This window comes from Bufo bufo, chromosome 6 (assembly GCF_905171765.1).
Source record: "Bufo bufo chromosome 6, aBufBuf1.1, whole genome shotgun sequence".
NCBI classification, from domain to species: Eukaryota; Metazoa; Chordata; class Amphibia; order Anura; family Bufonidae; genus Bufo; species Bufo bufo.
In genome coordinates, this window is record NC_053394.1 from 20,720,340 (window position 1) to 20,742,112 (window position 21,773).

At 46.5% G+C, this 21,773-nt stretch overlaps 1 protein-coding gene across 9 annotated transcripts in view; it reads left to right on the forward strand.

Annotated features, from left to right (window-relative positions):
- Positions 1 to 21,773, forward strand: part of LOC121006028 (M1-specific T cell receptor beta chain-like) — a 961,123-nt gene that overhangs the window by 365,679 nt on the left and 573,671 nt on the right. Inside the window, exon 3 of one of the 9 annotated variants that reach the window (XM_040438918.1) lies at positions 8,340 to 8,350. The exons of the other annotated variants lie outside the window; for them this stretch is intronic. Coding sequence (XP_040294852.1) covers positions 8,340 to 8,350 — 11 coding nt within the window. The remainder of the gene's footprint in view (positions 1 to 8,339; positions 8,351 to 21,773) is intronic. 9 annotated transcript variants of the gene reach the window in all.

The window sequence follows — 21,773 nt, forward strand, 5'->3', positions numbered from 1 at the left end:
CATTCAACAATATGGGAGTCCAGGCACAAAGACTGCAATTTATTGATAAGCCTTCTATGTGGGACAGTATCAAAAGCCTTACTAAAGTCCAGATAAGCAATGTCTACTGCACCTCCGCCATCTATTATTTTAGTCACCCAACCAAAAAAATCAATAAGATTAGTTTGACATGATCTCCCTGAAGTAAACCCATGCTGTTTTTCATCTTTCAATCCATGGGATTTTAGATGTTCCACAATCCTCTCTAAGTATGGTTTCCATTAATTTCCCCATTATTGATGTCAGGCTTACTGGCCTATAGTTGCCCGATTCCTCCCTACTACCTTTCTTGTGAATGGGCACAACATTTGCTAATTTCCAATCTTTTGGGACAACTCCTGAGGGGTGCGATATACCTGCTTCTACAAAATACTGATTAAGGGGTTCTATATACCTGCTTCCACAAAGGACAGAATTATGGGTGCGATAAACCTGCTTATTGAGCGGTAATTACTTATTAAAGGGGTGCGAATACTTATTGAGAGGTGCGATATACCTGCTTCCACGAAGTACAGATTTAGGGGTGCGATATACCTGCTTACACCAAATATTGATTGAGGCCTGCGATACACCGGCTTGAACAAAATACTGATTTAGGGGTGCAACATGCCTGCTTCCTCCAAATATTTATTCAGGGGTTCTATATACCTGATTCCACTAAATACTTATTGAGGGGTGCGATATACCTGCTTCTAAAAAATACTGATTAAGGGGTTCTATATACCTGCTTCCACAAAGTACAGATTTAGGTGTGCGATATACCTGCTTAGGCCTGCGATACACCGGTTTTAACAAAATACTGATTGAGTCCTGCGATATACCTGCTTCCACAAATAATGCTCTACTCTAGGGACCTTGGCACAGGGTCATTTTGAAAATGACAGGCAGAGGAAGATGCAGGCCATTCCGCAGGGGTGGTAGGGGTCGGGTAGGTGCACAAGGCCGGAGCACAAGTGGGAAGTTGGAGAAGGTGCATGCGATTACGTCAAAGGATGCACCACAGTTGGTTAAGTGACTCACTCAGCCTTCCGCTTCTGCACCCTCCTCATCATCTGTATCTGCACCCTCTTCACTCTCTGCTGTGTACACCCCCAAAGACACCACCACCATAGCCCCTCCACTCGAGTAAGAGGAATTATTTTCCCATCCATTCCCAGACCTTACCGGTGCGCAGCCATTCTTGGCATCTAATGAGGAAGAGGAGGCAGCAACGGCTGCCACCCAGTGGTCTGACGACAGTACCCAGATTATCCCAAGGAGGGTGGTCCCCGCTGTAGCTGCCTCCTCTGAGATCTCTAATGTCAGTGGTGGTGAAGGTGACGATGATGAGGCTTTGATGAACGTCACGTGGGTGCCCACAAGAGAGCAAGAGAAGGGGAGTTCAGAGGGAGCGACAGAGCAGCAGATAAGTGGGAGAAGGAGGAGAAGCAGGCAGAATTCACAGTGCACAGGAGGCAAAAAGCAGACTGCAAATGTATCTGTAGCGAGCCATCCACCATGCACAGTCACATCTTGCGCTCCCAGGACACCGGCACATGGCTCCACAGTGTGGGCTTTATTTAATGTGTCAGCTGCTGACAATAGTGTTGCCATCTGCAGCCAGTGCTGTCAATGTCACAGTCATGGTAAGCCCAACACTCACCTTGGACGACCGCCTTAAAAAGGCACCTGGCCTCCCATCACCCAGTGGGAGAAACACTGTCAGAACCCACAAAGCCACACTCCCAGGACTCCATGTCCTGCCTCTTCTCCTTCTCCCTCTTTCCTCCCATTTGTCCTCCACTTTACCTTCCACCGTGCCGTTGTCGTGTTCATCTGGCAAAAGGCAGGCTTCTGTGGCCCAAATGTTCGAGCGTAAAAAGTTGATGATGCCTGGAACTGCTAGCCCGCCAATTACTGCCATATAGACTAGTGAACTCGCAGGGCTTTAGAAAATTTGTGGCCATTGGCACAACACAATGGAAGATCCCCGGAAAGAAATACTTCTCCCACAAGGGCATCCCAGAGCTATATGGCCACGTTCAGCGGCAAATTTATATATCTGTGGCACACAGTGTCGGTGCCAAGATACATCTGACCACAGACACGTGGTCTAGCAAACATGAGCAGGGAAGGTACATAACTTTTACTACCCACTGGGTGAACCTTTTGACCGCCGTAAAGCATGTAACCTGTGGCACCCTTGTAAATTTGGTGTTACCGCCACGGATTGCATGCAGGCCTGCCTCTTCTTCTCATCCTCCTACTCCATCCTCCGTCTCCTCCTCGGATGACTCCTCCTTTTCCACTGCTACCGCCTCTTCCTCTGCACCCCCTAAGCTCCCCAGAACCGATTCGACGTGCCAGGTGAGACGTTGCCATGCTGTGCTGCGGCTGTTGGAAGCCAAGAGCCACACCGGTCCTGCACTGCTTTCAGCTCTGCGGTCACAGGCCGATCAGTGGCTAACAACGTTCAATTTGATAGTTAGTAAAGTGATGTGCAATAACGGTGCAAATCTGCTGAGAGCGCTGAAACAGGGCAAAATGACACACGTGTCGTGCATGGCACACGTCCTGAACTTAGTCGTGCAGCGATCCAGTGATGAGCGGCAGGGGCCATTTTCGAATTTGCGATATTTCGTGAATAATTTGTTGATTATTCGTCATATATTGGCGAATTCGCTATTAATTTCTTGATTTCGAAAACGGGCAGTGTAATATTTGCGTATTGCGCGCGCAATACAGTCGTGTGTCACTATAGCTACATTTTTCAAGCTACTAAAAGTATCCTAAGACTGGAGAAAATGATTGGCATGGCAGACCATTACAATAGCTTTATATGCAGATAGAGTGCTCCAATGTATTCGCGATTGCGAAAATCGGCACTATTGATGCAAATATTTTGGCGCAATACGTGCAACTTCACATTTTAACAGGACTGACTACATATTAGTGATTGGTGCACTAAGTATTATTGTGAACTAGTGACATCACAGCACTATGTATGTATGTATGTATGTAGCATGTATGTATGGACAGCAGAACCTATCAGCTACACTATATCACGATCTAACCTACACTGACTATCTCCCACTAACTATCTGTATTATATGAATAAGGTAACTAAATAACTATCTAATGTAATGACACAGGAAAGCAGAGAGCACAGCAATAACACTGCTCTCTCTCTCAGATCTGCAAAATACTGCATACACTGGCTGCTGGGGAGGTTCTTATATAGTAAAGGGGTAGGAAACTTTCCTATTGGTTGCTAGGGATGTTGCTAAGATCAGACAAAGACATTGCAGCCTTCTCATTGGCCCCCAAGCAAGAGGGGAGGTTACTGATGAAAAAAAAATCAATCACTATATTCTAAATATTCGCAAATTCTCGAAGTGCCGATATTCGTGATTAATATTTGCAATTCGAATATTCGCGGCCAACGCTATTGCCAAATACCCCGTGGTCCATGACGTCTTGTGGCAGGCCAAGAAAATCTCTGGCCATTTTAGATCACCTTGCTGACATTTAGCGGCGTCACCACCTTCCCGGCAAACGTCTGATTTGTGACACGCTGGAACTCCACCTTGTATATGCTTGATAGGCTGCTCCAGCAGCAATGTGCCGTTAACGACTACCTGTACGAACTCTGCAGCAGGACAGGTTCTGGGGAGCTTAGTTTCTTTTCACCGCGCCAGTGGCTGCTAATGTGCGACGCAGGCAGACTTCTGCAGCCATTTGATGAGATCATCAAACTGGTCAGTCGCAGCCAGGGCGCCATCAGTGACATCGTGCCTTACGCCTTCTTTCTGGAGCGTGCATTGCGTCGTGTCATTGATCAAGCCTTGGAGGAGCAGGAGCTGGAAGATGAGGAAGTCGCAATGCTGAATGAATTCCCTGGGGGGGGCTACTCCATCTGAGACAAGTCAGCAGGAGTCTGAACAGGAGTCAGAGGAGGATGGTGGCTGGGGGTGGAGGAGCAAGAAGAGCAAGCTTTGAGAGGGACTTTTCAGGGTTCCCTGTTGTTGTCCGTGGCTGGGGGAAGGAGACAGAGGATGACATTCTCCTAGCGATGAGCAGGAGCCAGGGCAATCCACCACTTCCAATTTAGTGCAAATGGTGGCCTTCATGCTCAAGAGAGACCCCGTATAAAAAGCATAAAGGGCAAGGACCAGTGCTGGGTGGCAACGTACTGAGACCCACGGCACAAACAAAAAATGACGGACATGTTACCAGCATCACAGAGGGCTGTCAGAATGCAGCATTTCCAGGCCTTGCTGAGAGAGATGCTTAATTCTGCTGTTGCGGGCGCTGGCAGAGGAATTTCCTCCCACAGCGAAACAGGTGCGGATACCAATCCTACAGCGCCTGCAAGAAGAGGGCGGTTTGAAGATATGCCAAAAAGAAATGTAAGGATTTTTGGTTTTAATTCCCTCATGCCCTTTGGTCTTAATGAAATGTTAGAACATAACAATTACTAAGGACCCCCCTGATGTATTTTTAGCTATTTTTAGCCACTTTCATCCATTAACCACACAGTATGTGGCTCACATTGACATCCACCAATCTTCATCACTACATCCATGTTTTTATACATTTCTGTGGGGTATATATGCACACATGGGTGTTTTCACTTTAACGGATATATTTATGTAGGTATATATTTCCCTGAACACCAACTGAACTATTTTATCAGTACACCTTTTCATGAGAAGATTTCTTCTATCATCATTATTGACCTATGTATATTCATTCCATTTTTTATTACTATTTATATCTATATTTAAATCTATATAGTATACTTATTCCAATTTAATTTATTACTATTTATATTTATATCTATATAGTTATTACTATTTATAAATTCATTACTTTTTATCTATATTACATTATATATTCACTATAGAATATATGATTACACTATCCGATTAGATTCCTTGCCTATGTATTATTACAAAGCTTATCCGAAATAGGCTAATTTAATGTGTGATACCCATTACATACAGTATACAGTTGTGTTCAAAATTATTCAACCCCCACTGAAATTGAGTGTTTTGGCCAGTTTGACATTGATTTTGATCATTTCAGTCATCTTGTTTACAATTAAATCAAAGAGGCCCTTGTAAGTCAGACAAATATAACATAACATTTATAATGAAATAACCACAAATGTCTTTTCTGTGCTCACATCATTATCAGTTTTATTCAACCCCCAAGTGACATTTAATCTTAGTACTTAGTACAACATCCTTTTCCAGTTATAACAGCTTTTAAACGTGAAGCATAGCTTGACACAAGTGTCTTGCAGCGATCTACGGGTATCTTCGCCCATTCTTCATGGCAAAAGCCTCCAGTTCAGTCACATTCTTAGGCTTGCGCGCTGCAACTGCTTTCTTTAAGTCCCACCGCAGGTTCTCAATCGGATTTAAGTCTGGTGACTGCGATGGCCACTTCAAAATGTTCCAGCCTTTAATCTGCAGCCATGCTCTAGTGGACTTTGAGGTATGCTTGGGATCATTGTCCTGTTGAAAGGTCCAACGTCTCCCAAGCCTCAGGTTTGTGACGGACTGCATCACATTTTCATCCAATATCTCCTGGTACTGAAGAGAATTCATGGTACCTTGCACACGCTGAAGCTTCCCTGTACATGATTGACCCCCCGCCATGCTTCACAGTAGGCAAGGTGTTCTTTTCTTCATAGGTCTTGTTCTTCCTCCTCCAAACATAGCGTTGATCCATGGGTCCAAACAGTTCTCATTTTGTTTCATCAGTCCACAGAACACTTTTTTGGTTTGTCCACATGACTTTTGGCATACTGCAGTCGACTCTTCTTATTCTTTGGAGACAGCAAGGGGGTGCGCCTGGGAGTTCTGGCATGGAGGCCTTCATTACGCAGTGTGCGCCTTATTGTCTGAGCTGAAACTTCAGTACCCACATCTGACAGATCTTTTTTCAGTTCCTCAGCAGTCACACGGGGACTTTTCTCCACTTTGCGCTTCAGGTAGAGCACAGCAGTCGAAGTCAGCATCTTCTTTCTGCCACGACCAGGTAGCGTTTCAACAGTGCCCTTTGCCTTGAATTTGCGAATGATGCTTCCTATGGTGTCTCTTGGTATGTTTAACATCTTTGCAATCTTCTTATAGCCATTGCCCTTACTGTGAAGAGAAATCACCTCTTCTCTTGTCTTCCTGGACCATTCTCTTGACTTCACCATGTTTGTAAACAAACCAGTAAATGTCTAGAAGGAGCTGAGTATCACAGTCCTTTTACATCTGCCTAATTGGTGCTTATTATGCTTGATTGCTGCTCCTTGACATCCACAGGTGTTTTCAATACCTGATCGAAAAAACACTTGAATTTACCTCTGTTCTTAAGAGTGGTAGTCTTTAAGGGGTTGAATAATTGTGTCAATGAAGAAATCACAAAAAAAACATTTAACACTGTATTACAAAAACAATTTATGTCATTTTAGTTGCATTTGGTTCTTTAAAAAGTCCTTGTAAGATTTCATTCTGAACACAATTACAAATGTACACTAAATTCCCTAAAACCTTTTACAGCATTGGGGGTTGAATAATTTTGAACACAACTGTATGTACATCTTTATTCTATCCCATCAACATGAGTCTTCCGGTGTTTGCACGCTGCATTATTGAGCCCAGCCGGATCCACTCCGCATTGCATTCCACGGTGGAATGCAATGGGGCAGCATCCATGGCATCACGTGTACATCCGCCCGTGCCCCTGAACCCAGCGTGTGCGTTCCACTCTGAAGCGCATCGGGTGACAATGGGGCCTGGACGGTGATTTATGCAGACTCTTATTTATTCTTAAGGTAGACAAATCGTCTTTGGACTACCCTATCTTGATGTATCATTTCATTATATTACTTTCACACTTTGTATAAGGATTCGGGCACACAATATAGTCTGGGGGGTCGGAGGTGACGCCCCGCCCACTTCCGATTCCCGTCAGAATTGGCAAATTGATACAGGTAAATATATATATGTGGTACTATGTGCATCTCCTGTGATATTTTATTTTGCTCTTGAGAAAGGGGGATATACCCTGAAACACGTTGAGCTTTTACAAATAAAGAATCTCCACTTGGAACCCTGGTTACCATTCTTTTGGGAGGTGGAGACATATTCACACCATCTGACGAGCGACCTCGGCGGGGGAGGAGAAGGTATAGGTGTTTTATGCTTATCCTATACCTCCCTCCCTGGTGAAGTAAGTTCCCTATTCGCTATAACATTTTAAGTAAGTCCCCCATTTGTCAGAAACGATCCAATATTTTAATACCATATCATCATTACGGCATAATCCCTTATTAGTTTAAAATATGTCTTGTCCACATTATAAATTGGCCTTTATGCTGACTTAATTTTTTCCCTTTCACTTTCTTCCAACAATACACCGCACCTTTGGCTCCCCTGTGCCATTCCCTATCCTCCCTCAACACCACCTGAGCTACAAATGGGAATATTAGCACTCATTTTTTTATATTCCTCTAATTTTTTCACATTTCTAAAAATTAATGAGGCATGGATCTCCTAGGAATGCAACACCTTTGACGACAACGTGTAATTGAATTTCGTTAGCCATGTTTTTAATCCAATTTAATATTTTTAGTTCTTTTAAACATATGTATTTGACGTGTATTTGCACTGGCCTACAGTAAATTTTTTATCCAGTGACTGCCTAATGTACCTCAAGCCACATAACTACAAGTTCTGTTCTGTCAGGTGAATGCCTAATTGTTGGGGCCTGTACTGGCCTACAGTAAAATTGTTATCCAGTGACCGCCTAATGTACCTCCAGCCACATAACCACAAGTTCTTTTCTGGCAGGTGAATGCCTCATTTTTGGGTCCTGTACTCCCGTGGCCTAAAATAAAAATTTTATGCCGACATTCAGCGTTAGTTTATTATTTTAATGATACAGTTAAATGTTTCATCCTGTACCAGTGTGGAGTGCACCCAAATTCATCATCGCTAATACGATCAGTAAGCCAAAAAATTATTCTGCATTTTACATTCAGTGTTTTGCTAGTGTAGGGAGAGGTTGCTGTGTGGAGCAGGGACAGGCTGTTAGGGACACCAAACACTAGCTAATAGGGCCACAAAAGTCATTTTAAGCACTGGTATAGCTGTGCGATTGATATGTGTGATACACAGAGGGGTGCGATATACTTATAATATACTTTAATAATGAGTCAAAAACACATAGATCTATATAGTGATCACCTGGAAGTCTAGGGCCTAGGGGCTTTCTAGGGCCATTTTTATATAGGGTAAGGTTCCGGACGGGGTCGTTCTTATCGGGGCGGGTGGTCTGTGGTTAAGCTATCAGGGCCAGAATAGCACCTCCCTGTAGGGCAATATTAGGGACAGTTCTTTGCCCACCCTGTCCTTCAATACCACATCATCATCTAGCCCAGGGATGGATGGTTTTTTGCTTTCCCTCCTGGATTCATCGATGTGCACTGGAACCCCTCGGATTGTGGTAAGACATATGGTTTCTGATGTGGTGCCGCCGAGCACCTGATTTAGTGCCGCCGAGCACTTGTTATTGTCTACCACATCTTTGCTTTTTGCTTAACCCCTTCCCGACTGCAATCCGTTTATATACGTGCTATTTGCACATGCCCCGTGCAGATAGCACGTGTATAGACGTCAGGCAGCTCTTTAATCCAAGCGCTGCAAAACTCTTGGATTAAAGCTTCTGCCCCTGCCCTGCTGCTGTCATGGACAGCATACAGTACAGTAATGCCGGCAAGGGACCAATCGGAGTGGTCCCTTGCCGGTAATCGATCCGATTGGTTAGTCTGTGCAGACTAACCAATCCGATCGCGGCAGTGAAAAAATGCCTGTTCCAGGCTCTGATCTGCGCTCTGCAGATCAGAGCCTGAAATCAGGTAGTGTCCTCGTGCCCCCTGATCTGTGCCCCCTTCCTGTGCGCCTCCAAGCCCCCCCTTGTCCCCGCCTGCCCCTGATGCAGTTTCCCCTGCCCCCATCCGTATTCATAAAGCCCGCCCCTGACATGGTCCGCCCCCTCCCCGCCCCATACATTCATCCTGCCCCCATTTGTGCCGCCTCAATGCTGGCTGTATCTTCCCCCTCCCCCTTTCCAGCGCTGCCCCCTGCCCTCTGCCCCCGATGCGGTGCGGTCCCCCTGCTGTGTTTGATGGCGGCGACTCCATTCCTGAGCCGCCGCCATCAGCAGCGAGTGTCAACTCTATGCTGACACTCTGCTGTAACCCCTTAGATGCCGCGGCAGCGGCATCCATGGGGTTAATAGAGGGAGGGGGCTCCCTCTCTCAACCATCGGGGCTGCCGCGCTGTGATGGTAGCGCCCGATGGTTGCCATGGCAACCGGATGCTTTGCAAAGGCGTCCGCTGTTGCCACCTACAGGACATGTGATAGTATTATACTTTGCCTTGCAAGAGCATTGCAAAGTATAGTACAGCCATCATCCCCACTGGATCTTCAAGATCCAAGAGGGACTTGACAAAAAAAAAAAGTGAAAATAATAAAAGTTAAAAAAATAAATAATGTAAATTAAAAAAATGTATTGCCTTTTCCTATAAAAAATTAAAAAATAAAATAAAAATGCACATATTAGGTATCACCGCATCCGTAACGACTGTCTCTATAAATATATCACATGATAGACCCTTTCCGATAAACACCAGAAAAATAAAAAATAAAAACTGTGTAAAAAAGTCATTTTTGTCACCTTACATCACAAAAAGTGCAACACCATGCGATCAAAAAGGTGTATATCAAACAAAATGGTACCAATAAAACCATCACCTCATCCCGCAAAAAATGAGACCCTACATACAGTAAGAAAATCGCTCAAAAAATAAAAAAGCTATGGCTCTCAGAATATGGAGACACTAAAACATCATTTTTTGGGTTTCAGAAATGCTATTATTGTGTAAAACTTAAATAAATAAGAAAAAGTATACAGATTAAGTATTGCCACGTCCATAACGATCTGCTCTATAAAACTGTCACATGACCTAACTCTTTAGATGAACGCTGTAAAAATAAATAAATAAAAACTGTTCCAAAACAGCCAATTTTTTGGTCACCTTGCCCCATAAAGTGTAATAATGAATGATCAAAAAATCCTATGTACCCAAAAATGGTATCGGCTCCTTTTCTTCTGCACCCTGCCGTGGAGCCCTTACATCAGTTTACGACCACATGTGGGGTGTTTCTGTAAACCGCGGAATCAGGGTAATAAATATTGAGTTTTGTTTGGCTGTTAACCCTCAATGTGTTAAAGAAAAAAATGTAATAAAATGGAAAATCTGCCAAAAAAATGAAATTTTGAAATTTCATCTCCATTTTCCTTTAATTCTTGTGGAACACCTAAAGGGTTAACAAAGTTAGTAAAATCAGTTTTGAGTAACTTGAGGGGTGTAGTTTCTACAATGGGGTCATTCATGTGGGGTTTCCACTATGTAAGCCCCACAAAGTGATTTCAGACCTGAACTGGTCCTTAAAAAGTGGGTTTTGGAAATTTTCTTAAAAATTTTAAGAATTGCTTCTAAACTTCTAAGCCTTCTAATGTCCTAAAAAAATAAAATGACATTTTCAAATGATGCCAACATAAAGTAGACATATGGGGAATGTTAAGTAATAAATATTTTATTAGGTATCACTTTCTGTTTTAGAAGTAGAGAAATTGAAATTTGGAAAATTGTGAATTTTTCTAAATGTTTGGTAAATTTGGGATTTTTTCATAAATAAAGGTGAAATATATTGTCTCAAATTTATGACTATCATGAAGTACAATGTGGCACGAGAAAACAAACTCAGAATGGCTTGGATAAATAAAAGTGTTCCAAAGCTATTACCACATAAACTGACGCATGTCAGATTTGTAAATTTTGACCTGGACACTGGGGCATCAATGACCCTTGGTCATGAAAGGGTTAACTTTAATAGTTTAATTTATTTTCATTTTGAAGGATATCTTTTCCATTCACACGTCCGCAAAATGGGTCCGCATCCGTTCCGCAATTTTGCGGAACAGGTGCCGACCCATTAATTTTCATGTCCGCATCCGCATTTGCTGATCCACATCCGCATTTTTGGATCCGCACTTCCGCATCTGTGCTTCCGTTTCCGCAAAAAAATAGAACATGTCCTATTCTTGTCCGCAATTGCAGACAAGATTAGGCATTTTCTATTATAGTGCAGGCGATGTGCGGTCCACAAATTGCGGAATGCACATTGCCGGTGTCCGTGTTTTGTGGATCTGCAAAACACTTACGGACGTGTGAATGGACCATCATAGTAAAATTATTAAAGGTTACGTTTTATCTTCATGAATATTCTAATGGATTGCCTTCCTTGTACAATGTTATAATATACTTTCTATGTTAGACAGTATATTATAGTGCATTTGTATTGTGCGGCAGTCGTGTGCGGTTCTGCTGCGATACTGCAGGTATATAGAGGGACAAGCGTTATTGGAACAAATAATTTCTACTGGTGTGATATACCAGTCGTCCCCCCAAAAAACTGATTGAAGCGGGGTGTTATATACCAATATACTTTCTTTATAGTGCAATTGGGTACTGTATAGTGCATTTGCACCTGCGTGTACGCGAAAATTATATTTCCGATATTTAGCATTGAAAAAAAAATCTATGGAGATTGCAAATTCGAATAATACATCTGGTATGTCACTGTCCATGTTGTGGGACTATTTGTGCACTTCTAGTAATTATTTCTTGGCTGAAAATATGAGCTGAAGATTTTTCAGGTTCGCCTGCCATTAAAATTAATGGGACCCACCGCGAACTTGCGGTTTGCGAACATTTGATCGCGTTCGCGCGTTCGCGAACCTTTCCCGGCAGATGTTCGTCCATCACTACCACTATTACATTTGGCCCTCGCTCTAGGCACGCTTGAAGAGGGATCTGAGACATTGTGTCCTGATTCCCAACCTCTTGAGCCTTCACAGTCTCAAGAAGATGAAGGTGGTGAACGGCAATAATTCGTGCACGAGGTGGATGATGATGAGACACAGTTGTCAATCACTGAGGTTGTGGTTAGGTCAAGTCAGGAGGATGAGCAGAGTGAGGAAGTGGAAGAGGATGTGGTTGACAATGAGGTCACTGACCCAACATGGGAAGGTGAAAAGCCGAGCGAGGACAGCAGTACAGAGGGGGAGGGATCCGCAGAACAGGCTGGAAGAGGCAGTGGGGTTGCAAAAGGGAGAAGTCAGCCCACAACAAACAGGCCCGCAACCGTTACACCGAGCACCCCCATGTGTAAATCTATCTTGCCAAGGGGTAGGTGTTCCGCAGTATGGTGTTTTTTTGAGGAAAGTGCAGACAACAAGAGTGGTAGTTTTCAACCTGTACCATACCAAAATGAGCCTGGGCGTGAACACTAGCAACCTCACCACCACCAGCATGATCCATCACATGGCATCCAAGCACCCTAACAAGTGGGCTGAACGTCTGGGTCCACAATCTGGGTATGCGGGTCACACCACTGCCTCCTCTTCCCCTGTGTTACGCACTGCTGGCCAATCCCCTTTCAAAGGTCCAGGACCGAATGCCTCTCGCCCTGCACCTGGACCTTTGCTGGAACCATCAGCAACAACATCCACTTCCCTGTCCCAGCGCAGCATCCAAATGTCCATAACACAGTCATTTGAACACAAGCGCAAATACCCACCCACCCACCCACCCACCCACAGGCCATAGCACTAAATGCACAACTTTCAAAATGACTGTCCCTTGAAATGTTGCCATTTAGGCTTGTGGACACTGAGGCCATCTACAGCCTGATGTCGGCGGCCATCCCTTGGTAAGCAGTCCCCAGCCGCCACTATTTTTCACGGTGTGCCATGCCTGCCTTACACCAGCATGTGTCCCAGAACATAACCCGTGCCCGGACCAACGCAGTTACTAGGAAGGTCCACTTAGCCACAGACACATGGACAAGTGCTGGTTGCCAGGGACGCTACATTTCCCTTACCGCACACTGGGTGAATGTTGTGGAGTTCAGGATTGAGTAGTACCCTGTGATGGCACAGGTGCTACCAACGCCCAGGTTTGCATGCCCTGCATCCATCAGGGTCTCCTCCAGCAACTATGTTACTGGCTCCAACCCCCACTTCTCCTCCTCCTCCGTCTCCTCCTCCACTTCCTCCTCCAGCAGCAGTCAGCCATCAGTCGCGAGCTGGAAGCAGTGTAGCACTGCTGTGGGTAAGCGTCAACAGGCCGTACTGAAGTTGATCTGCTTAGGGGACAAACAGCACACCGCCGCAGAGCTGTGGCAGGGTATAAGGGACCAGACCAAGCTGTGGCTCTCGCCACTCAACCTACAGCCAGGCATGGTTGTGTCTGACAATGGCCGTAACTTGGTGGCGGCTTTGGAGCTCGGCAACCTGACACACATCCCATGGTTTATCAAAACCTACCCCAATTTGCCAGAGGTACTAGTGAAGGTGCGCTGCGTGTGTGCCCATTTCCGCAAGTCGTCCACAGCTTCTGCCGGTTTGTCAACGCTGCAGCAGCGCTTGCAGCTTCCGGCTCCCCGACTGTTGTGCGACGTGAGCACATGCTGGAACTTTAAGTTCCACATGTTGGCCAGGCTTTGTGAGCAGTAGAGGGCAGTTGTGGAATTCCAGCTGCAACATGGTTGTCGCCTTTCGAGTCAACTGCCACTATTCACAAGCGAGGAGTAGGCATTGATGTTAGACCTCTGTGAGGTTTTAAAAACTTTGATGAATCCACACAGATGGTTAGTGGCGATAACGCTATTATCAGCGTAACCATCCAACTACTGTGTCTACTCAAACGATCTCTGCTCACAATTAAGGACGACGATCTAAATCCGCAGATGAGAAAACGGGGGAGGACATTACACAGGGTGATAGCCAGCCCACCCTCAGTTCGTCTTCTCAGCACGAATTGGACCATGAAGAGGAGGAGCTGGAGACAGTTGCCTCTTCAACAGAGGGTAGTACCCATGGAACTTCAATTCCATCTGTTCAGCGTGGATCGGCAGAAGAGCAGGAAGAGGAGGATAAGGAGATGGAGAGTCATCCTGATGTCGACATTGACGTCTTGCCTGTTGGTACTCTGGCACACATGGCTGACTTCATGGTAGGCTGCCTTTCCAGCGACCCTCGCGTTATACGCATTTTAGATAACACAGATTACTGGGTGTTCACCATCTCGACCCCCTCTACAAAGAGAACTTCTCATCTCTCATTCCTGTGATGGAGAGGACGATCAAAATGGTGCAATACCAGAAGATTCTTGGAAAATTGCTCCACAATTTTCCATCTGACAACGCTGGCGGCAGAGTCCGTACTTCCTTAGGCAACCGAGGAAGGGAGACAAGGTAAACACACAGCAGTTCCAACAAAGGCAGGGCAACACTCTCCAAGGCATGGGACACTTTCATGACACCCCGCCAGCAACCTCACCCTGAAGCGAGGCCTAGTGGTACAAGGAGGGAAAAGTTTTGGAAGATGGTGAAGGAGTACATAGCAGACTGTGTCAGCATCCTAAATGATCTCTCAGTGCTTTACAACTACTGGACACATGGCACAAACTTGCGCTCAACGCCTGGGAGGTGCTTGCCTGCCCTGCCACCATCTCAACTGCAGGCCCTTAACTCAAATTTTTTTATAGAATCAGCTCACCAGCAGGGCCTTGCCCCTAATGTTTTAGAGGGTCAGCTCAGCAGCAGGCCCTCCCCCCTAATGTTTTAGAGGGTCAGCTCAGCAGCAGGCCCTCGCCCCTAATGTTTTAGAGGGTCAGTTCAGCAGCAGGCCCTCGCTCCTAATATTTTAGAGGGTCAGTTCAGCAGCAGGCCCTCGCCCCTAATGTTTTAGAGGGTCAGTTCAGCAGCAGGCCCTCGCCCCTAATGTTTTAGAGGGTCAGCTCAGGAGCAGGCCCTCGCATATAATGCTTTAGAGCGTCATCTCAGCAGCAGGCCCTCGCCCCTAATGTTTTAGAGGGTCAGTTCAGCAGCAGGCCCTCGCCCCTAATGTTTTAGAGGGTCAGTTCAGCAGCAGGCCCTCGCCCCTAATGTTTTAGAGGGTCAGTTCAGCCGCAGGCCCTCACCCCTAATGTTTTAAAGGGTCACCTCAGCAGCAGGCCATCGCATATAATGTTTTAGAGGATAAGCTCAGCAGCAGGCCCTCGCCCCTAATGTTATAGAGGGTCAGCTCAGGAGCAGGCCCTCGCATATAATGTTTTAGAGCGTCAGCTCACCAGCAGGCCCTGGCCCCTAATGTTTTAGAGGGTCAGTTCAGCAGCAGGCCCTCGCCCCCTCATGTTTTAAAGGGTCAGCTCAGCAGCAGGCCCTCGCCCCTAATGTTTTAGAGGGTCAGCTCACCAGCATGCCCTCGCATATAATGTTTTAGAGCATAAGCTCATCAGCAGGCCCATGAATATAATGTTTTAGAGCGTCAGCTCACCAGCAGGTCCTCGCTCCTAATGTTTTAGATAGTCAGCTCAGCAGCAGGCACTCGCCCCTAATGTTTTAGAGGGTCAGCTCAGCAGCAGGCCCTCGCCCATAATGTTTTAGAGGGTCAGCTCAGCTGCAGGCCCTCGCATATAATGTTTTAGAGGGTTAGCTCACCTGCAGGCCCTTGCATATAATGTTTTAGGGCGTCAGCTCACCAGCAAGCCCTGGCCCCTAATGTTTTAGAGGGTCAGCTCACCTGCAGGCCCTTGCATATAATGTTTTAGGGCGTTAGCTCACCAGCAAGCCCTGGCCCCTAATGTTTTAGAGGGTCAGCTCAGCAGCAGCCCTCGCATATAATGTTTTAGAGCGTCAGCTCACCAGCAGGCACTCACATATAATGTTTTAGAGCGTCATCTCAGCAGCAGGCCCTCGCCCCTAATGTTTTAGAGGATCAGTTCAGCAGCAGGCCCTCGCCCCTAATGTTTTAGAGGGTCAGTTCAGCAGCAGGCACTCACATATAATGTTTTAGAGGGTCAGTTCAGCAGCAGGCCCTCGCCCCTAATGTTTTAGAGGGTCAGTTCAGCAGCAGGCACTCACATATAATGTTTTAGAGCGTCATCTCAGAAGGAGGCCCTCGCCCCTAATGTTTTAGAGGGTCAGTTCAGCAGCAGGCCCTCGCCCCTAATGTTTTAGAGGGTCAGTTCAGCAGCAGGCCCTCGCCCCTAATGTTTTAGAGGGTCAGTTCAGCAGCAGGCACTCACATATAATGTTTTAGAGCGTCATCTCAGCAGCAGGCCCTCGCCCCTAATGTTTTAGAGGGTCAGTTCAGCAGCAGGCCCTCGCCCCTAATGTTTTAGAGGGTCAGTTCAGCAGCAGGCACTCACATATAATTTTTTAGAGGGTCAGTTCAGCAGCAGGCCCTCGCTCCTAATATTTTAGTGGGTCAGTTCAGAAGCAGGCCCTCGCCCCTAATATTTTAGAGGGTCAGTTCAGCAGCAGGCCCTCGCCCCTAATGTTTTAGAGGGTCAGTTCAGCAGCAGGCCCTCGCCCCTAATGTTTTAGAGGGTCAGTTCAGCAGCAGGCCCTCGCCCCTAATGTTTTAGAGGGTCAGTTCAGCAGCAGGCCCTCGCCCCTAATGTTTTAGAGGGTCAGTTCAGCAGCAGGCCCTCGCCCCTAATGTTTTAGAGGGTCAGTTCAGCAGCAGGCACTCACATATAATGTTTTAGAGGGTCAGTTCAGCAGCAGGCCCTCGCCCCTAATGTTTTAGAGGGTCAGTTCAGCAGCAGGCACTCACATATAATGTTTTAGAGCGTCATCTCAGAAGGAGGCCCTCGCCCCTAATGTTTTAGAGGGTCAGTTCAGCAGCAGGCCCTCGCCCCTAATGTTTTAGAGGGTCAGTTCAGCAGCAGGCACTCACATATAATGTTTTAGAGGGTCAGTTCAGCAGCAGGCACTCACATATAATGTTTTAGAGCGTCATCTCAGAAGGAGGCCCTCGCCCCTAATGTTTTAGAGGGTCAGTTCAGCAGCAGGCCCTCGCCCCTAATGTTTTAGAGGGTCAGTTCAGCAGCAGGCCCTCGCCCCTAATGTTTTAGAGGGTCAGTTCAGCAGCAGGCACTCACATATAATGTTTTAGAGCGTCATCTCAGCAGCAGGCCCTCGCCCCTAATGTTTTACTGGGTCAGTTCAGCAGCAGGCCCTCGCCCCTAATGTTTTAGAGGGTCAGTTCAGCAGCAGGCCCTCGCCCCTAATGTTTTAGAGGGTCAGTTCAGCAGCAGGCCCTCGCCCCTAATGTTTTAGAGGGTCAGTTCAGCAGCAGGCACTCACATATAATGTTTTAGAGCGTCATCTCAGAAGGAGGCCCTCGCCCCTAATGTTTTAGAGGGTCAGTTCAGCAGCAGGCCCTCGCCCCTAATGTTTTAGAGGGTCAGTTCAGCAGCAGGCCCTCGCCCCTAATGTTTTAGAGGGTCAGTTCAGCAGCAGGCCCTCGCCCCTAATGTTTTAGAGGGTCAGTTCAGCAGCAGGCCCTCGCCCCTAATGTTTTAGAGGGTCAGTTCAGCAGCAGGCACTCACATATAATGTTTTAGAGGGTCAGTTCAGCAGCAGGCCCTCGCCCCTAATGTTTTAGAGGGTCAGTTCAGCAGCAGGCACTCACATATAATGTTTTAGAGCGTCATCTCAGAAGGAGGCCCTCGCCCCTAATGTTTTAGAGGGTCAGTTCAGCAGCAGGCCCTCGCCCCTAATGTTTTAGAGGGTCAGTTCAGCAGCAGGCACTCACATATAATGTTTTAGAGGGTCAGTTCAGCAGCAGGCCCTCGCCCCTAATGTTTTAGAGGGTCAGTTCAGCAGCAGGCACTCACATATAATGTTTTAGAGGGTCAGTTCAGAAGGAGGCCCTCGCCCCTAATGTTTTAGAGGGTCAGTTCAGCAGCAGGCCCTCGCCCCTAATGTTTTAGAGGGTCAGTTCAGCAGCAGGCCCTCGCCCCTAATGTTTTAGAGGGTCAGTTCAGCAGCAGGCACTCACATATAATGTTTTAGAGCGTCATCTCAGCAGCAGGCCCTCGCCCCTAATGTTTTAGAGGGTCAGTTCAGCAGCAGGCCCTCGCCCCTAATGTTTTAGAGGGTCAGTTCAGCAGCAGGCACTCACATATAATTTTTTAGAGGGTCAGTTCAGCAGCAGGCCCTCGCTCCTAATATTTTAGTGGGTCAGTTCAGAAGCAGGCCCTCGCCCCTAATATTTTAGAGGGTCAGTTCAGCAGCAGGCCCTCGCCCCTAATGTTTTAGAGGGTCAGTTCAGCAGCAGGCCCTCGCCCCTAATGTTTTAGAGGGTGAGTTCAGCAGCAGGCCCTCGCCCCTAATGTTTTAGAGGGTCAATTCAGCAGCAGGCCCTCGCCCCTAATATTTTAGAGGGTCAGTTCAGCAGCAGGCCCTCGCCCCTAATGTTTTAGAGGGTCAGTTCAGCAGCAGGCCCTCGCCCCTAATGTTTTAGAGGGTCAGCTCAGGAGCAGGCCCTCGCATATAATGTTTTAGAGTGTCAGTTCAGCAGCAGGCCCTCGCCCCTAATGTTTTAGAGGGTCAGCTCAGCAGCAGGCCCTCGCATATAATGTTTTAGAGGGTCAGTTCAGCAGCAGGCCCTCGCCCCTAATGTTATAGAGGGTCAGCTCAGGAGCAGGCCCTCGCCCCTAATGTTTTAGAGGGTCAGTTCAGCCGCAGGCCCTCGCCCCTAATGTTTTAAAGGGTCACCTCAGCAGAAGGCCATTGCATATAATGTTTTACAGGGTCAGCTCACCAGCAGGCCCTCGCCCCTAATGTTTTAGAGGGTCAGTTCAGCCGCAGGCCCTCGCCCCTAATGTTTTAAAGGGTCTCCTCAGCAGCAGGCCCTCGCCCCCAATGTTTTAGAGGGTCAGCTCAGGAACAGGCCCTCGCATATAATATTTTAGAGTGTAAGCTCAGGAGCAGGCCCTCGACCATAATGTTTTAGAGGGTAAGTTCAGCAGCAGGCCCTCGCCCCTAAAGTTTTAGAGGGTCAGCTCAGCAGCAGGCCCTCGCATATAATGTTTTAGAGCTTCAGCTCACCAGCAGGCCCTCGCCCCTAATGTTTTAGAGGGTCAGCTCAGCAGCAGGCCCTCGCATATAATGTTTTAGAGGGTCAGCTCACCAGCAGGCCCTCGCCCCTAATGTTTTAGAGGGTCAGCTCACCAGCAGGCACTGGCCCCTAATGTTTTAGAGGGTCAGCTCAGGAGCAGGCCCTCGCCCCTAATGTTTTAGAGGGTCAGCTCAGCAGCAGGCCCTCGCATATAATGTTTTAGAGCGTCAGCTCACCAGCAGGCCCTCGCATATAAAGTTTTAGAGCGTCAGCTCAGCAGCAGGCCCTCGCATATACACTGCGTGCAGAATTATTAGGCAAATGAGTATTTTGACCACATCATCCTCTTTATGCATGTTGTCTTACTCCAAGCTGTATAGGCTCGAAAGCCTACTACCAATTAAGCATATTAGGTGATGTGCATCTCTGTAATGAGAAGGGGTGTGGTCTAATGACATCAACACCCTATATTAGGTGTGCATAAATATTAGGCAACTTCCTTTCCTTTGGCAAAATGGGTCAAAAGAAGGACTTGACAGGCTCAGAAAAGTCAAAAATAGTGAGATATCTTGCAGAGGGATGCAGCACTCTTAAAATTGCAAAGCTTCTGAAGCGTGATCATCGAACAATCAAGCGTTTCATTCAAAATAGTCAACAGGGTCGCAAGAAGCGTGTGGAAAAACCAAGGCGCAAAATAACTGCCCATGAACTGAGAAAAGTCAAGCATGCAGCTGCCAAGATGCCACTTGCCACCAGTTTGGCCATATTTCAGAGCTGCAACATCACTGGAGTGCCCAAAAGCACAAGGTGTGCAATACTCAGAGACATGGCCAAGGTAAGAAAGGCTGAAAGACGACAACTACTGAACAAGACACACAAGCTGAAACGTCAAGACTGGGCCAAGAAATATCTCAAGACTGATTTTTCTAAGGTTTTATGGACTGATGAAATGAGAGTGAGTCTTGATGGGCCAGATGGATGGGCCCCTGGCTGGATTGGTAAAGGGCAGAGAGCTCCAGTCCGACTCAGACGCCAGCAAGGTGGAGGTGGAGTACAAGTTTGGGCTGGTATCATCAAAGATGAGCTTGTGGGGCCTTTTTCGGGTTGAGGATGGAGTCAAGCTCAACTCCCAGTCCTACTGCCAGTTTCTGGAAGACACCTTCTTCAAGCAGTGGTACAGGAAGAAGTCTGCATCCTTCAAGAAAAACATGATTTTCATGCAGGACAATGCTCCATCCACAGCGTGGCTGGCAAGAAAGGGTATAAAAGAAGAAAATCTAATGACATGGCCTCCTTGTTCACCTGATCTGAACCCCATTGAGAACCTGTGGTCCATCATCAAATGTAAGATTTACAAGGAGGGAAAACAGTACACCTCTCTGAACAGTGTCTGGGAGGCTGTGGTTGCTGCTGCACGCAATGTTGATGGTGAACAGATCAAAACACTGACAGAATCCATGGATGGCAGGCTTTTGAGTGTCCTTGCAAAGGTGGCTATATTGGTCACTGATTTGTTTTTGTTTTGTTTTTGAATGTCAAAAATGTATATTTGTGAATGTTGAGATGTTATATTGGTTTCACTGGTAAAAATAAATAATTGAAATGGGTATATATTTGTTTTTTGTTAAGTTGCCTAATAATTATGCACAGTAATAGTCACCTGCACACACAGATATCCCCCTAAAATAGCTAAAACTAAAAACAAACTAAAAACTACTTCCAAAAATATTCAGCTTTGATATTAATGAGTTTTTTGGGTTCATTGAGAACATGGTTGTTGTTCAATAATAAAATTAATCCTCAAAAATACAACTTGCCTAATAATTCTGCACTCCCTGTAATGTTTTAGAGCGTCAGCTCACCAGCAGGCCCTCACATATAATGTTTTAGAGCGTCAGCTCACCAGCAGGCACTCACATATAATGTTTTAGAGCGTCATCTCAGCAGCAGGCACTGGCCCCTAATGTTTTAGAGGGTCAGTTCAGCAGCAGGCCCTCGCCCCTAATGTTTTAGAGGGTCAGTTCACCAGCAGGCCCTCGCATATAATGTTTTAGAGTGTCAGCTCACCAGCAGGCCCTTGCCCATAATGTTTTAGAGGGTCAGCTCAGCAGCAGGCCCTCGCATATAATGTTTTAGAGCATCAGCTCAGCAGCAGGCCATTGAATATAATGTTTTACAGGGTCAACTCACCTACAGGCCCACACCTAAAATCCTTTACTTGGTCAGCTCACCTGCAGGCCCGCAACTCGAACCTTTTACTGGGTCAGCTCATATGCAGGCCCGCGACTTAAATAATTTACAGGATCAGCTCACATGCAGACCCTCGCATATAACTTTTTAGAGCGTCAGCTCAGCTGCAGGCCATTGCATAAAATGTTTTACAGGGTTAGGTCACCAGCAGGCACTAGCATATAATGTTTTACAGGGTTAGCTCACCAGCAGGCCTGAACCTCAAATCTTTTACAGGGTCAGCTCACCTGCAGGCCCGCAACTCATGCTGCCTTGCTTTGAAGTAGTAGCCGAAGCCGTTTATCAGGCTCCCTCTCCAAAATCGAACAATGATTCCCTGTTACCGGTGGTCATCATGTTAGGCGCATAAATGAACATCGACAGTTGATAGGGAAGATATCCAAATGGATCGTGGGTCAGGAAGAAGTTATCTAGAGTCAACAAAGCGGCAGCAGGTCCTCTCCTGTACAATGTTTCT